The sequence below is a fragment of the Lichenostomus cassidix genome, chromosome 22 (genome assembly GCF_008360975.1).
Source record: "Lichenostomus cassidix isolate B80296 chromosome 22, HeHo_3.0, whole genome shotgun sequence".
Classification (NCBI taxonomy): Eukaryota; Metazoa; Chordata; class Aves; order Passeriformes; family Meliphagidae; genus Lichenostomus; species Lichenostomus cassidix.
In genome coordinates, this window is record NC_139502.1 from 486,415 (window position 1) to 501,613 (window position 15,199).

Below are 15,199 nucleotides of genomic sequence, written 5' to 3' on the forward strand. Positions count from 1 at the left end.
CTCACCCTGGTAAACTTTTTGTGGAATAAATACACTTATTACAATTCTTTTTCCTGTCCTTGCAGCAGAAAAGTATTGATCAACCTATAGGCTGTGGGGTTGGTGCTCGCTAATGATTGCTGGGGATTCAGTCAGAGCAATGTTGATTGAAAAAGGATTCTTTAAAAATGTGGAGTTTTGTGGTTGCTTTGGCCACCACCAAAGAACTAAAAGCTGGCAGCACTGTTCCCAGCTGCAGTGCTTCTCTTGGGAATCGTGCTCCTCCTGCCAACTCACCTGGTATTTAAGTCCTCAGCTGCTTTTTTGTGTAATGCAGTTAAGAGTCCCAGCTTAGATTAAACTCTGCACAGTCCTTTTTAACCAACATTGTTAAGTTTGACTTGATCCCTTTCTTTTGCCATTTTTCTGTGGGGCAATGGGAATGTGGAGTGGATGATTTAAAATGAATGTCGATTGTTGTGCACAGCGGGGAGCAAATCCTGACTTCTACAAACCAAGCAGGGCTTCTTTGTTTCAAGGTGGCAAACTGTTGTGCTGTGAGTCCTGCCCAGCTTCCTTCCACCCCGAATGTCTCAGCATAGAAATGCCTGAGGGATGCTGGAATTGCAATGACTGTAAAGCTGGGAAGAAGCTGCGGTACAAGCAGATCGTTTGGGTCAAGCTTGGGAATTACAGGCAAGTTCACCCTTTGGGGGTTTTAATGCTTTGGATGTTTTAATGTACTCTGGAATTGCAGGAAGATAAAGCAGCTCAGTCATCACGAGCAAGGGCTAGAAGTACAATAATTCCTCTGCTTTGTGTCGGATATGGATGTCACCCTTGAAATGCAATGCTCCTGCTTTTCCCAGGCAGTGATGGACTCTGGATTGCACACAGCTTTGCTCTCTAAAGTGTGATCATGGTGTGGGAAAGCAGGGGCTGGCTTGGAACCCAGCTGTCCTTGCTGGTGTTTGCTTTAGTCACCTGCAACCATACAGGTGTTTACAGGTGATCCTAGAAACCCCCTCTCAGGCCACAGATGTTCTTAGAAGGCTTTTCCAAAATGTGGAGTAAAAACTTTGCTTGTGTTTTGCATGGAGTTTCCCAGGCATTGCCAGTGGGAGCCTTGGCTGCATGAGGAAGGAATTCATTTCCTTAAGAAATAAAAACTGGCTTTTATTTCTCTGGTTCAGGGGACTTATATTCTTCTTTTTTCTCCTACTCTGCAGGTGGTGGCCAGCAGAGATCTGCAATCCCAGGTCTGTGCCTCTCAACATACAGGGCCTCAAACATGATATCGGGGACTTCCCAGTATTTTTCTTTGGTTCACATGACTACTATTGGGTACACCAGGGCAGAGTTTTCCCTTATGTTGAAGGAGATAAAAGCTTTGCTGAGGGGCAAACTAGTATTAACAAGACCTTCAAGAAAGGTAAAACCAAACAAAGTTTATAGTGGTTTATGACAAAAATTCCACGTGTTTGTGTCTCCATCACCACTTAACCTGCATGGGAATATTATGTGACTAGTGTTCTGTGTTCATGTGAAATCCAAGCATTGTGTTGATCCCTTGACTGCAGATAAAGATGTTTTTCTTTAAGTGCCTACTCATTGTGTGTTGTTATGGGCTACTTTAGTTCTTCCACAAACTGAGAAGTGTTAAGATGGAACTCGGGCTCTGCTGCATGGGATCATTTTTCAGTATCTTGGTACCTGCTGAAAGTACCTGATCATAAATTCATGATAAACTGCAATAACTAATTTTTAGCTTGTCTTTTTGTTAAAGAGTTCTGTTCCTAGCCTTAAAAAAAAAAAATTAAATAAATGCATGTACATGCTTGATTAGCAGCAGCTGGGGCTAATTGCTTTCTGTTCTGAACTCCTTGCACAGCACTTGAAGAGGCAGCAAAGCGTTTCCAGGAACTGAAAGCACAAAGAGAAAGCAAAGAGGCATTGGAAATTGAAAGGAATTCAAGAAAACCTCCACCCTATAAACACATTAAAGTGAGTTGGTTTCTTTCTTTTTTATTTTCATCCTTTGTATGAGGAAGTTGCCCTGTGCATGAGTAAGGATGCCTGGAGAAGGTGTGGCTGTCCCATCCCTGACTGTGTTCAAGGGCGGCGTGGCTGGGGATCGGAGCAACCTGGTCTAGTGAAGGTGTCCCTGCCCATGGCAGGGGTTGGGACTGGATGGTCTTTAAGGTCCCTTCCAACCCAAACCATTCTGTGATTCTAAGTTATGTACTTTAACCAAGGTTTTCAACAATGGAAGCTTAAAGAAATTCATGTATATCATGTTGCTGTTCTTTTCACAAATCTCTTGTTCTGTTTTGCAGTGCCATAAAACACAAGATGAAATAATTTTTTTGCCTTTTCATGTCAGTTGTTGACTCTGTGTTCCCAGTGCATTGTCTTCATCCTCTGTTCTCCTCCTCGTTTGTTCCCCAGTCCAACAAGGTGATCGGGAAGGTTCAGATCCAGGTGGCTGACCTGTCAGAGATTCCCCGGTGTAACTGCAAGCCATCAGACGAGAACCCATGCGGTCTGGAGTCGGAGTGCCTCAACAGGATGCTGCAGTACGAGTGCCACCCCCAGGTGTGCCCGGCTGGGGAGCGCTGCCAGAACCAGTGCTTCACCAAGAGGCTCTACCCTGACGCCGAGATCATCAAAACTGAGCGCCGTGGGTGGGGCCTCAGGACCAAAAGGAGTATTAAAAAGGTAGAGTGACCCAGGACAAGGGTGTGACAGCCATCAGGGTGGGTCTAGGTGAGCACATTGCATTCTGTATCTCCAGTGAATGCATTGTAAGTGTTTTAACCCCTGAGCAGCTGCCTGGCTGCACAGAGTGATGCCCAGTGACTCCTTGTATTTAGGTGTCAGTCACATCCCAGCTCCTCTGATTTTCCTTAGAAAATGCTATTGGCCTGCATTTAAACATGGGGTTTAGCCATTAATTTTATTAAATTTACAATTTTTGAAATTTGTGTTTCATTAAAACTATGTTACTGCAAATATTCTGAGTTCATTGATTATTAGAGTCCTAATAAAAGTGAAGTATGTAGTAAAAATATTTATGTTAACTGTTCCCGTTTCCTGAGGAGCCTGTGGATGTTGTCACATTGTCTTCTTTGAAAGAAAGCAGGGAACTTGAAAGGCTTTTAGAGACCTGACAATTATCTTGTGTAGTGAATGGAGGGACAGGGCTGCCTTTTATTCTTAGTGGATTTATTGCTTAGACAGCAAGCTCCTGGTGCACATATTCACATTGTGCCTACTAGACCAGTAAAGTGTAACACTTTTTGTCATGATTAGGGTATTTTTTTGTAGGAAATGCTTTTTTTGTCTGCTGCTTCCCTTTATCATCATGACTAGGAGGCATAGATTTCTTACTTGTGTTCTTTCCTTTGCAGGGTGAATTTGTGAATGAATATGTTGGGGAGCTGATTGACGAGGAGGAGTGTCGGCTGCGGATCAAACGTGCTCACGAGAACAGTGTCACCAATTTTTATATGCTAACTGTAACCAAGGTGAGTATTGTCTTATTTGATAACAAATGCCACTCATCCATGGGAAACCCCTTTTCTCTGTTAAGCACTAAACACATCTTTGTCTTTTTCCTTGAAGGACCGAATAATAGATGCCGGGCCAAAGGGGAACTACTCTCGTTTTATGAACCATAGTTGTAATCCAAACTGTGAAACACAGAAGTGGACAGTGAATGGTGACATTAGAGTTGGACTGTTTGCTCTTTGTGACATTCCTGCAGGTAAAAGGATGGCACTATTTGGCATGTTTGCTTTTGTCTTGCAATGGCCAGGTTCCTCACTTGAAATCATGGTTTTTTGCTTTGAAGTTATTAATACCAGTGAAGTGTTTAGGAACTTTGTCATTTGTTGGAATGGAGATGATATTTAAGGTTCCAGTTTTAGCAGGGGTCTTATGGTTACAAATGCTAATGAAATGTCATTGTCACAGGCCTGAATTCCCTCAATGTCTATGTGGGTGAATTGTTTCTCTTTAAATTTTAGGAATGGAGTTAACATTCAATTACAACCTGGATTGTCTGGGCAATGGCAGGACTGAGTGTCACTGTGGAGCAGAAAATTGCAGTGGCTTCCTGGGTGTGCGTCCGAAGGTACATGGATGGAACTGCAGCTTCTCCTCCCAAATCCAGAAATTTTGTAGAGCAAAGAGGGTTTTGATTTATTTCACTCTTTAGCCTATCTAATACTTTCTACCCTTGAAAGTCTCTAAAGATGTTATGGTGTGCCCTGCAGTGCTGTTGTGTGGGGGGAAGTTAATTCAGAACCATCTGAATGAGCACTTCTGGCTTTTAAAGCTTAAAAACTATTTTAAATGGATCTCATTTAAGAAGAGCTCATGCAAATAATAATCCAATATTGCCTTCAATGCCAGGGATTTATAAGTGACTCTGTGTTGTGATTTTGTCCTTCTTAGACAGCATTTGCAACAGCAAATGAAGAGAAGGTGAAAAATGCAAAATTAAAGCAGAAGAAACGGAAAATAAAAACAGAACAGAAGCAAATGCATGAAGATAACTGTTTCCAGTGTGGAGATGGGGGAGAGCTGGTCATGTGTGATAAGAAGGACTGTCCCAAAGCATACCACCTCCTATGCCTTAACCTGACTCAACCACCTTTTGGTAAGAGCAGTCACATGGCTCCTCCTGTTTAACTTTTCCTTCCTGCTGTGAGACAATGTTGGAGCTGTAGTGCAGCACTCATGTACATAAAATAGTGTTCATTTACATTAAATGCATGAAATTCAGTGTTTATTTGCACTAAATGCACCAAATTTGCTTTTGCAATACCACTCACTTTTAGCAGTACTGTTCCTTTAGCTGTTTTAGCAGGTGACTGTTCCTAAATAGGACCGATGGGCAGAGGCTTTGTCATACTTTTTAATGTTGTTCTTGTTCCTCTCCTTCTTGAATCAAACTTCCACCTCTTATTTTGATTGAAACATGAGCATCATCTTGGTGTCCTAGGTCACCAAGCACAAGTCAAATGACAGTTCAAACACTAACAAAGCCAGCAGAATGTGTAGGGCTGAACTAAAGCTTCCTTTGGAGGTACACTCTGAGCAGAGCAGTGTCCAGGGCAATGTGACGTTCAAAAATCAGTAAAATGTACAAAACAAACTCTATCTTGTAAGGACATTTGGTGTCTTGGTGGCCAAGGCAGCAGATCTGCCCATTTGAAGCTCTGGTTATGCATGCAGTGTTGTTCTGGGCCAAGAGAGGCCTAAAAAATGCAAAATAGAGCTGTGATCAGTCAGATTCTTTTACATGAGAAGCAGAAGTAGCAGCTGGTTTTTCTGAACTTTCTTTGCATTCATCAGAGAAATTCCAACTAATTTCAGCTTCCTTTCTCTCCTCCCACCCTCAGGAAAGTGGGAATGTCCATGGCATCAGTGCGACATCTGTAGCAATCCTGCCGTTTCCTTCTGTGAGTTTTGCCCCCATTCCTTCTGTAAGGATCACGAGAAGGGAGCCCTGGTGCCGTCGGCGCTGGACGGCCGCCTCTGCTGCTCCGCACATGACCCCAAATCTCCTGTGGCACCCGAGTACTGGAGCAAGATCAAGTGCAAATTGGAAGCACAGAATGCTGTGGAAGAGGCAAAGGAGTGAATTTGGTTAAAAACAAATGCGGGAGGGGAGAAGAGGGGCAACAGGCGATGAACTTGGAGAGACTGCGATGCCACACTCGGCTTTGTCCTCAGAGCTGTTGCGTGTGAGCTGGAATGGGACCATTGACCTGAGCAAGCAGGACCAGGCAGTGGTGTTTGGTTTTTATGTTTGGTCTTTCTTTTACCCCTTGAATGTGCTACAGCAGCTCTTACTGTTGGAAACCAGGAACGTCTTGGCCTTTGAAGAAAACCGTAGACCTTTTGACAGTGAAAAGAATACTCTGTTTAAAATAATGTTCTTTGAGTGTAGAAAGCAAAGCATAGCCACATATTTATTTATTTAATTTTGAAAGGGTGTTGAAGATCTGGCTTTGATCAGTCAACGTGTCTTTAAAAACAAAACAGCGAAGCCAACGTAACTTTTGTGTCTAGTTTATGGAAAGAGCAAAGCCTCTCCCCTCTGTAACACTGAGATGCCAAACAGACAGGTGTGGGTGTCAGACCAGGTGACTCTGAAATGCCTCTGTTCCAGTACTTATTGTTAAAGGCATTGGAGAAGGTAGGTTGTCTCTCATGTTTACTTCTGAATATTATTGTGAAGCTTTTCCTGTGAGAAATCAGTTGTGTGACTTCTGGGAAGTGCTCATAGCACAGGGTCTGGCAGTGGGGAAGAAATGGTGGTTCCTTGCTCCAGAGCTGTAGTGGGTGTTTGCAGACAGATGGGAATTCAGAGTTTAATTGCACAGTGGTTGTTTCTTTATCCCACCTATTTTGGAAACCCCTCCCAAGCAGGAGAGGTTCCCAGCCTTGGTCAGAGCTGCAGTCAGTCCTGCCAGTGGGTTAATCATCTGCCATGTCTGCACTGGTTCGGTGGCAGTTACTGAGTGTGATTCTTCAGTCCTGCCTTGTCAGGCTCCCCTTGTCTTCAGGGAGACTTGAGCACGTGAGGGACCTGACCCATGTGCATGTTGGTTTTGACTGAATGTTAAGATTTTTATGTTGTTGTCTAACTTTAATCGTCACTGTTAATGGAGCTGAGGAACATCTCAGCACTTCCTCAATGAACAGGGTATTTTGTGTCTGGGTAAGGGGCCATATCCCAGCAGCCAGCTGAAGCCTCAGGAGATGGTTCTCTTTTAGGTTTCCTCTGTTAATCAGAGAGACAGACTCCTTCAGTGAAGCTTTTGAAGTAGCTTAGGTTGGCTCTTGCTCCAGATTTTCTTTAGAAAACCCATCTTCCTCCATATTTTTGTGCAAGGAGCCACAGGGCACTGTTGTCCCTTGGCTGGAGCTAGTTTTGGTGACTCTTGCCCCCAGCCCACGATCTCGCTCTGAGCACTGTGTGTCCCCCCTGCCCTGGTACAGCGAGTACTTCTGACTTGTGTACTGATAATAACTACTCTCTGCTAGCCTTTGTTCATGGGTATTGAAAATAATCAAGTGTTGCTGGCATCTGGCTGAATTGAGCCTTGGAATTAAGAACCTTGTCTCTGGAAAACTGCTTAGACAAACCTACAGGAACACGGAGACTTCTCAGATCACGAAAATAGGCTGGAAAAGTCCATGTGGAATTTAGAACATGACTTGCCTCTGCCTGGTGTCCTTCTCATCCTCAAATTTATGTACAGGGGGAGTTTTTTGTGTGTGCAATTGTAGAGTGATAGATACACTACAATCCCTGAGCAGCTGCTCTGCTATGGACTCAGCCTGGAGCATCTGCCCACACCTCCCTGGGGTGACAGAACCTGCAGGTGACTGGGGCAGTCCTGAGGCACCAGCTCTTGGGATCTCTAAAGCACTTCATGCTGTGGGGCTGTGCTCTGGTAAGGGTCTGACACTAACCCTGCTGGAAAGTTGGATTTTGGTATTTTTAAAGAAAAAAAAAGTACAAAAAGGATTTTATTTTTCTTAACATTTTGTGTGAGAAATGTCTCTTTTTAAGCTCTTATTAAGGATGTTAACCTTCTCAGAAATTCCAAACACAGCTCTTGCTACCGCGTCTGTAGGGCCTAAGGTGTTCACTTTATATTATTTATTAGGCTTGATAATGTTCAGTGATTTTTCTCTTGGGAAGTCAGAGCATTCTGATATTGCAGATATCAGCTGATATATATTTTTATACATATATATATCAGATATGTTGTTGATATCATGCTGCTGTGGGAATGCACCGACCTGCTCCGTTCCTTCTGTGTCCATGGTGATTTGCTGAGCAGAGGGAAGTAGTGTGGCAGCACCAGGACACCTTGGGACCATTGGACAGGAGCCACAGGCTGTTGGTGGCCAACTTGGCCATGCCACAGTGCTGTGCCAGGGCACAAGAAACACGGAGGGCACAGAAGGCTTAAAACTTCTCAAATGCTGTGACAGAGGCTGTTGCTCCTCCTGTGCCACTTGATACCTTGGTCCACTTTGTGTTCAAACTTCTTACAGGTGCTTCTTTTTCCCCAAAAAAATGATTCATAGCAGCCAGTAGCTGGGCTTGGACTCAGAAGGAAAAACAGGAGATAGTTTGTGAGGTTGTGCAGTTTGTGAACAAAGCTCTGAACTGGAGAGGTGAATCTTTCAAAAAGCTTTAACACTGTGAGATGAGGAAAGGCTGGTTCAGAGGATCTTGGTGATGGAGGGGCTGTGCTGAGTGCCAGACTCAGATGTTTATGTGTACATTTTAATCATGTCTTTGTAAACTGAGTAACCAGAATGTAGTTCCTTAGTGCAGTTCCTTTGTAAGGAAAAGATTCCACAGCTGTTCTGATGGATTGGCTTCAGCAGAGAGGGAGGCAGCTGCTGAATTAATTTGTGTGGGCTCCAAAGTAAGGAATCTTGGATAGTTTGGTCATTTCATGCTGAGACCTGGAGGAAATCCACAGAACTGGTGATTTTGGTGGAGAACTGCAGTGTGCTGTCCCAGCACATTGTTGTTCCTTCATAGGAACACACCAGCACGCTTTTCCCTTACTTTTGTGTCAAATTTTTGAGTGGCCCCACACTTCTGGTGACCTCCTGCCTCCAGCTCTGGCACTTGGGCAGTGCCTGAGCTGCTCTGCCCAGGGGGTTGTGGTTTACTGGAGCTTTTCCTCTGCAGCTGCACCTCAGCACAGTGCAGGCATCCTGCAGCCCATGATCAGCTGAGTGTAGAAGCAAGAATTCCATGATTCTGTGATTCCAGTGGTGCATAGGCTGGTTCCACCCTTCCTGAACACGTGGTGCAAGCATTAGCTGTTGTAGCTGTCAGACTGTTGTATAGACTTGTCTTGTCCATAGACTGTTGAAGGCATTTGCAGCTCAGGAAGGAAATTTTGTGGGCAAATCACCTTCTCTGGTCACCACATGGTCTTGGAGAATCAGTTCAAATGGAGTAACAGGGCTGAAATGTGGATTTTTGGCCTTTCTTCTGAAAAAAAAACCCTTGTTATATCTTAATTTCAGGATAGAATGGGAAAGACACAATTAGTAGACATAATTATCAATGAGCATAAAATCTGTATATATTGAAACTTTACAGAATTATGTGGGCAGGGAGGGGGGAGGGTGGGATGGGGGTGTCCAATGCTGGTACGGAGAAGTCACTTTAACATGGAAACCTCTGCCTCATTGAATTCAGGGTTTAATGTACTTGAAGCTCTGCGGTTCCTTTTACAGCTTTTTTATTTATACATAATTTTTTGTATACTGCATTGAAAATGTCCTTGACTTCCCCCAAGTTCCTTCCTGCTCCCGCTGTGCAGTGGATCCATGGCAAATGGGAGGGTTTGGAAGCAGCTGTCTCGGAGGTGTGTATTCACCAGGTGTTCCGTGGGAGATGGTGACCTTGGAGCTATGCTGTCCCTTTGCTTCCCGTTCCCATCAGCTTTCCCCACCATTTCTCTTTGTGTAGCAAAAACATTTGCACTTATGATACACTCCTACACGTTGGATGTATTCCCAGTGTTGTTCTGAGGGAAAAAGGAAAAACAAAAAAAAAGGCAAAAAAGGAAGAAAAGAAAAGCTGTTCCCTGTGATGCTGTATTTCTGAGTGAGCAGCTCAGGTCTGTGTTCCCCTTGGGGGTTCTTGCTGCTCTAGAGCAGGAGGTGGGGAGCTGGAACTGTGCTTTGTGTAGGGGATTTCTGTGATCAATGTGAATAAAAAAGGGAAAACATGTATGAATTTGCCAAAGCCATTCACCACTCCCTGTTCCCTGGGGCTATGCCCTCCCTGTGCCACCACCAGTTCCAGGGGCAGGTGGCTGCCTGGGGTCCCTCCAGAGATCCCAACTGTGTGGGGTCCCTGGGAGCCCCCACCCTGCAATTCTCTCTCACTTTTGGGTGATAAGCAGACTGGATGAACCCCCACACTCCCTGTTCCCAGGTGGATCTGTATCTCATTTCTGGTGTCACTTACCCAACGAGTTGACGGTGTTGCCACAGCCCCCGGGGTGATCACATCCCATTTGAGCCAGGTGGTTGGGGGTGTTGGGGGTTTGCATTCAGGGTGCTGTGAGGACCCCAACCCGTTTGTCTCCACGCAAGTGATGTTGCACAACACAGATCCCCGCAGATTCGTCTCCATTCCCACGTGCTCTGTAAGATGGACCTTTGTAGAGTCGTTATTTCTGTAGACTTTGTTTATCTGTAACAAACTTTGTAGATTCTGTGAAATGTTATTTTAATGAAATCACTCGAGTCTTTAATAGCAAAGCATCGATATTCACCGAAATCGGTATCGAAGAGTTTTTGGACGCTGATGCAGCCCTGACACTAACAAGGAGTGTCTGATTCCATGGGGCATTACTGTATCATGAATTGATGTTGCCGCATAGACTTTGAGATATCCGATATTTTGGGGGGTTTGTGTTGGCCTCTGTCCTCTTGCATAGTGTGAAGCCTGTAAAGCTGGTTCCCTGTACATAGATAGCTCCTGTCCTCTAGGTAGAGCGTATCGAGACTTGCCTGTAATATTTTAGCTTCTTACTGACTGTGTGTGATGGTAGAACATATAATTTTTGTACATTCTATTTACTGAGATGTTGCCTTTTTTTTTTTTTTTTATTTTTATTTTACAAATACTCTGGAATTCAGATGTGGTTTTCTTTGGTTTTGGTTTGTTTTTCTTTTTTAATTTTTTTTTCCTTTTTTTGGTCTTTTTTCTTTTCCGTGAGGATTCCTTTGGAACAGTTTTTAATGACATTCCACTGATCTGAAATTTTTGCTTGAGGTTGACTTCAATAAATCGTTCTGAATGTTCCAATGATGAGATGAGTCAGTTCCGTGTCGGGGCGGGGCGGGGGGATAACGGGACTGCCGCTGTCCCTCCTCCGGGCAGGGCAGGGCGCGGAGGCTGCGCTCGCTCCGCCCCGGCAGCTCGGCGGGCGGGCAGTGGCCATGCGGCGAGCGGAGCTGGCGGCCGAGACCGCGCTGCGGGCGCTGCTGCTCGCCTCCTTCGGGTGGGTGCGGGACCCCCTCCCAGCGCCTCCCCGCGCCCGCCCAGCGCTCATTGCTTGTCTTCTTCCAGGATCATGGAGTTCCTGCCGCCCTTCCAGCGCGTGGTGCAGCCCGAGGAGATGTGGCTTTACAAAAACCCCTACGTTGAAGTGGACCGCGTTCCTACAGTCCTCATGTTTGTAAGTTCAGTGGGGTCATGGAGTGGTTTGGGTTGGAAGGGAGCTTAAAGATAATTTCGTCCTTCCCACTAAGGGGGATGCCCCTCTTCCACCAGACCAAGCCCTACCCAACCTGTCTGTGAACAATTCCAGGGATGGGGCATCCACAGCTTCTCTAGGCAGTCTGTGCCAGTGTTTCCTGCGTTTCCTTTGATTTATTTTCAGATTACAAGCTCTCCTTTTAAAGCAAAGCTGCTGGCTAGAGGCTTGTATTGCAATACCTGCAGCTCCTAGTGCACGTTGCTGAAAGTGCAGGATATCGTATCCCTGTGGATAAATAGCTGAAGGGAGGGGTTGGGAGGATGGAGCCAGGCTGAGCAAAATGAGACAAGAGGCACAAGCTGGAACATGGGGATTTCCACCTGAATAGGAAGAAGAGCTTTTTTGGGCGGCTTACTGAGCACTGACACAGGCTGCCCAGACAGTGAGGAGTCTCCTTACCTGGGGATACTCAGAATCCATCTGGACACAATCCTGAGTGATGTGCTCTGAGGACCCTGAGCAGGGGATTTGGACTGGATGGTACCCATCCTGTGAGATTAGTACAATCTAGGCAAGACTCACAGTAATTTTTGTCATATTTTGAGGCTTTACCATCCAGGGTTGTCTTTGGGATTTGAAGTTTATAAACTAGTGGGGACTTTGCACTGTTGTCCGTAATCCATTCCACGTCTAGATTACCAGGCGCATGGGAGATAGCATAGCTCTTGCTATCAGGGAATGTTTTCCTTGCAAGCAGCTATTTTTAGCAGAATTTTATTATCATTTTATTGTCAAATGTTTTCCCAAGGGCTCCAGGCTTGGTTAGAAGGGTTTGAGTAACTCTGTGTTGGATTTCCAGGAGACACCAGTATGTCAGAGGGATTGGCTCCCTCTGTCACAGGTGTGAGGTGAGGAGCTGTTGCCCTTGAGTTGGCAAGTGGCAGGTGGGATTTTCGGCAAGAGGTGGCCACTGAACATTAAGGACAAGACCTCAGGATAGCATTTGAAACTGGCAGGATATATGCCAGAGTTCAGGTGGGAGCAGATTCCTTGGAACCCTGGCAGCCATGGCATGGATGTCCCAGGGTGAAATCCTCCAGGGCTGAGATGGGAATGATAAGTGGTTGCTCTGAATCAGCAGCTCCTGTGGTTTTGCTGACAGAGCGCGGGTGCTGCTGACAGAGCACTAATGCTGGGGCTTGCAGGGAGGGGAGAGCTGAGGTGCTGTGGCTGGGGACACCCCCAGTAACCAGCCAGAGCAGCACTCTGTGCCAGAAGAGCTGTCTGAGAAGGATATGCTGGGCTGATCAGGGCCTGCTGCAAATCTGGCTGGTGGGGACTGTGTTCTGATGGAAGTGCAGTGATTGGAGAGGACAGATTGCTACTCAGCTTTGGGGAAGTGTACTTAGAGTCTTCTTGAGTAACTGTTGTTGTGTTCTGGTGAGAGCTTAAACCTGCTTCACTGACACCTAAATACTCCCTGCTTTGTGCAGTTCATCGCATTTCTGTCTCCCTTGTTGCTCATCATCCTGGCGAGGCTGTTCATGAGTGCCGACCGTGAGGACACGCGGGAAGCCTGCCTTGGTGAGCTCCTCCTAGTCCCAGAGAATGGCAGCTTGAGCCCTGCCCATGCCTGAATGTGCTGCCCTTTCAGGTGGGGACAATGCTGATGTGACCCTTCTGCTCTCTCCCAGCTGCCAGCCTTGCTCTTGCCCTGAATGGGGTTTTTACAAATGCCCTGAAGCTCATTGTGGGGAGGTAAGGACTGGCTGGTTCCCAGCTGTGCCGCACAGGGAGGGCAGGGGAGGCAGGTCTACAGTAGCCAGAGCAAAGCCAGGAGCTGAACTTGGACGTGCTCAGTCTGGAAAGAATGTGTTTTTTTTCTAGCTGTAAAGACAATTCAGTATTAGAACAAACACTGGGGAGCTGCTGTCTCCAGCCATCATTGCAATGGGCTCATTTAGGCCCACATTGGGGAGGACTGCACTGGCACAAGCACGGGCAGAGGATGTGGGCACTTTGTGGGTGCTGGGAGTGCCCATGCCTGAGGGCCCTGACTTCCACTTCCCTGTCCCAGGCCACGGCCTGACTTCTTTTACCGCTGCTTCCCGGATGGCCGAGCCAACGCCGAGCTGGTGTGCACAGGAGACGCCCGCAGAGTGACGGAGGGACGGAAAAGCTTCCCCAGTGGACATGCTTCCTGTGAGTTTTCCACATTTCCTTCCTGCTGCAGCCCTGGGCAGTGAGTCATGGGGAGCAGGACCCATGAGGAGGGCAGCTTGCATTTGCTGCATTTGTTGACCCTGGTCAGGGGCCTCAGGTTTCCCTCTGCAGAGCAGTGGGGTGTGAGAAATGTGGTCCAAAGCTGTCTGTAACCCTGGGAGGAGTGATGTGTGCCAGCTACCGGCTTCTAGGATCTGTCACTCCCAGATGATCTGTCATTCCCACCTGGTACTTCCCTTGGCTTCACTGGTACTTGGTACTTCACTGGGACAGGACAGACACCTCTCACAGCCCTTCCACTGCAGAGCCTGGAGCTGTTCAGAACCAACATTGCTCTGTTCTCTTCCAGTTGCCTTTGCTGGTCTTGCCTTCTCTTCCCTCTACCTGGCAGGGAAGCTGCACAGCTTTGTTCCGGGCCGGGGGGGCCGGGCCTTGCGCCTCTGTGCCTTCCTCCTCCCGCTCTTCCTTGCCACGCTCATCGCTGTGTCCCGCACCTGCGACTACAAGCACCACTGGCAAGGTGGGTCAGCATCTGCTGGTGCAGCTGGATGGGGTTCAGCAGGTGCCCTGAGCAGGGCACTCCAGGCACAGGGGGATGTGGTGCCACAGACATGTTCAGAGCCTCCAAGAGCAACTGGGTTTGTTTTTTTACTCCTCCAGTGGCAATTTTGGTGCCACGTGCAGGGAACTGATGCATTTCTGTTTATTTTTGAAATATATACCAAGCTTGGATTTACAGCTGAGTCAGGTTATGGATCCAGCAGAAAAGCTGCTGCTGGAGAATTTAATCATGATGCTTGTGAGGGTGAAGAGCCATTAACTCTCCTCTGGTCTCACCCACAGATGTGTTGGTTGGCTCAGTGATGGGCTTGATGCTCGCATACCTGTGCTACAGGCAGTACTACCCTCCGCTGACAGACCCCATGTGCCACAAACCATCTCTGTCCAAGCCCAAACCCTTGCCGGCGCACGAGGAGAAGCCTCCAGCTCCCAGCTTCCACCTGAACATATAGTGATGTGCTCTGTCCTGCCTGGTCCCTGGATGCCAGGCCAGGGCAAGGCTTTTGGGAGGCTGCTCAGGAGAAGTGGCTCCGATGAGGATGAATCCCTGGGCAGGTGTTCCCTGCAGAGCCGGTGAGTTTCCTGTCCAGGCCCTTGTGTTGCTTCATTTAATTGAATTTTGTAGGCCACCCCCTCTTCTGGCCCACTGTGAAGCAAGGGAAGCACTCGGAGTGCCAACCTGCAGGAAGACTGTTGGGGTATGAAGGTCCTGAATGAGAACTGGGAAAATGTGACAACCCAGTGTGCCCAGTCTGGTGGGAGATCTTGTCCAGGAACGCCGTTGGTCACCTCCCTGCAATCCAGCCTAGCTGTCCCAGCTCTTCTCCTGGGAAATGAAGTGCAGGACCTGCCAGCCTTGAGTTTTTTCTAATTTCCCAAATAAAGGAGTTTAATTTTTGTAATGAGCTCTGGTACTAAAACTTTACTTCAAGGCTTGGGTTGTTGTTTTATAAGCCATTTCCTCTGGTGTCTGCAGGGGTTTCTGGTGGGTGCTTGTTTTGTATCTCTTTCCTTGCAGCTTTAGTATAGTTTTAAGAAGATGACAGCAGAGAATGAAATGGTGTCTGAGCATCCCTGCGCAGGTGCTCATTTCCCTGCCCACGGGCTGTCTCTCAGACAAGGAAGGGCAGAGTGCTGCCAAGATCCAGGGCCAGCTGCCTGACAGG

General features: G+C 47.0%; 2 protein-coding genes across 6 annotated transcripts in view; both read left to right on the plus strand.

The window, feature by feature from the left end:
• The window catches only part of NSD3 (nuclear receptor binding SET domain protein 3), a 37,531-nt gene extending 26,673 nt beyond the window's left edge, over positions 1-10,858 (plus strand). For all 3 annotated transcript variants that reach the window (XM_085080582.1, XM_085080584.1, XM_085080583.1), the window contains 9 exons: positions 519-675; positions 1,209-1,411; positions 1,871-1,983; positions 2,428-2,697; positions 3,390-3,506; positions 3,604-3,745; positions 4,008-4,114; positions 4,438-4,642; positions 5,388-10,858. In XM_085080582.1, the coding sequence (XP_084936708.1) occupies positions 519-675; positions 1,209-1,411; positions 1,871-1,983; positions 2,428-2,697; positions 3,390-3,506; positions 3,604-3,745; positions 4,008-4,114; positions 4,438-4,642; positions 5,388-5,629 (1,556 nt within the window). In that variant the 3' untranslated portion in view covers positions 5,630-10,858. The remainder of the gene's footprint in view (positions 1-518; positions 676-1,208; positions 1,412-1,870; positions 1,984-2,427; positions 2,698-3,389; positions 3,507-3,603; positions 3,746-4,007; positions 4,115-4,437; positions 4,643-5,387) is intronic.
• PLPP5 (phospholipid phosphatase 5) lies at positions 6,057-14,935 on the plus strand. 3 transcript variants are annotated; one of them, XM_085080587.1, is made up of 8 exons: positions 6,057-6,187; positions 11,120-11,228; positions 12,743-12,833; positions 12,944-13,007; positions 13,137-13,244; positions 13,327-13,451; positions 13,822-13,992; positions 14,316-14,935. In XM_085080587.1, exons 2-8 carry the CDS (start codon positions 11,124-11,126, stop codon positions 14,483-14,485), a joined length of 834 nt encoding a protein of 277 aa, XP_084936713.1. In that variant the 5' UTR covers positions 6,057-6,187; positions 11,120-11,123; the 3' UTR covers positions 14,486-14,935. The 3 variants fall into 3 exon arrangements, with proteins under 3 accessions (XP_084936713.1, XP_084936712.1, XP_084936714.1); XM_085080586.1 differs by lacking the exon at positions 6,057-6,187 and adding an exon at positions 10,855-11,051; XM_085080588.1 differs by lacking the exons at positions 6,057-6,187; positions 13,137-13,244 and adding an exon at positions 10,906-11,051.
• Positions 14,936-15,199: the final 264 nt, after the last annotated feature.

What these genes read in the sequence shown, in the direction of transcription:
- PLPP5 (XM_085080586.1), top strand. Translation starts at nt 10,990, where the DNA reads ATGCGGCGAGCGGAGCTGGCGGCCGAGACCGCGCTGCGGGCGCTGCTG. An exon ending in CTGCTGCTCGCCTCCTTCGG is followed by an intron (nt 11,052 to 11,119) that starts GTGGGTGCGGGA and finishes GTCTTCTTCCAG; the next exon opens with GATCATGGAGTTCCTGCCGC. An exon ending in CTACAAGCACCACTGGCAAG is followed by an intron (nt 13,993 to 14,315) that starts GTGGGTCAGCAT and finishes TCTCACCCACAG; the next exon opens with ATGTGTTGGTTGGCTCAGTG.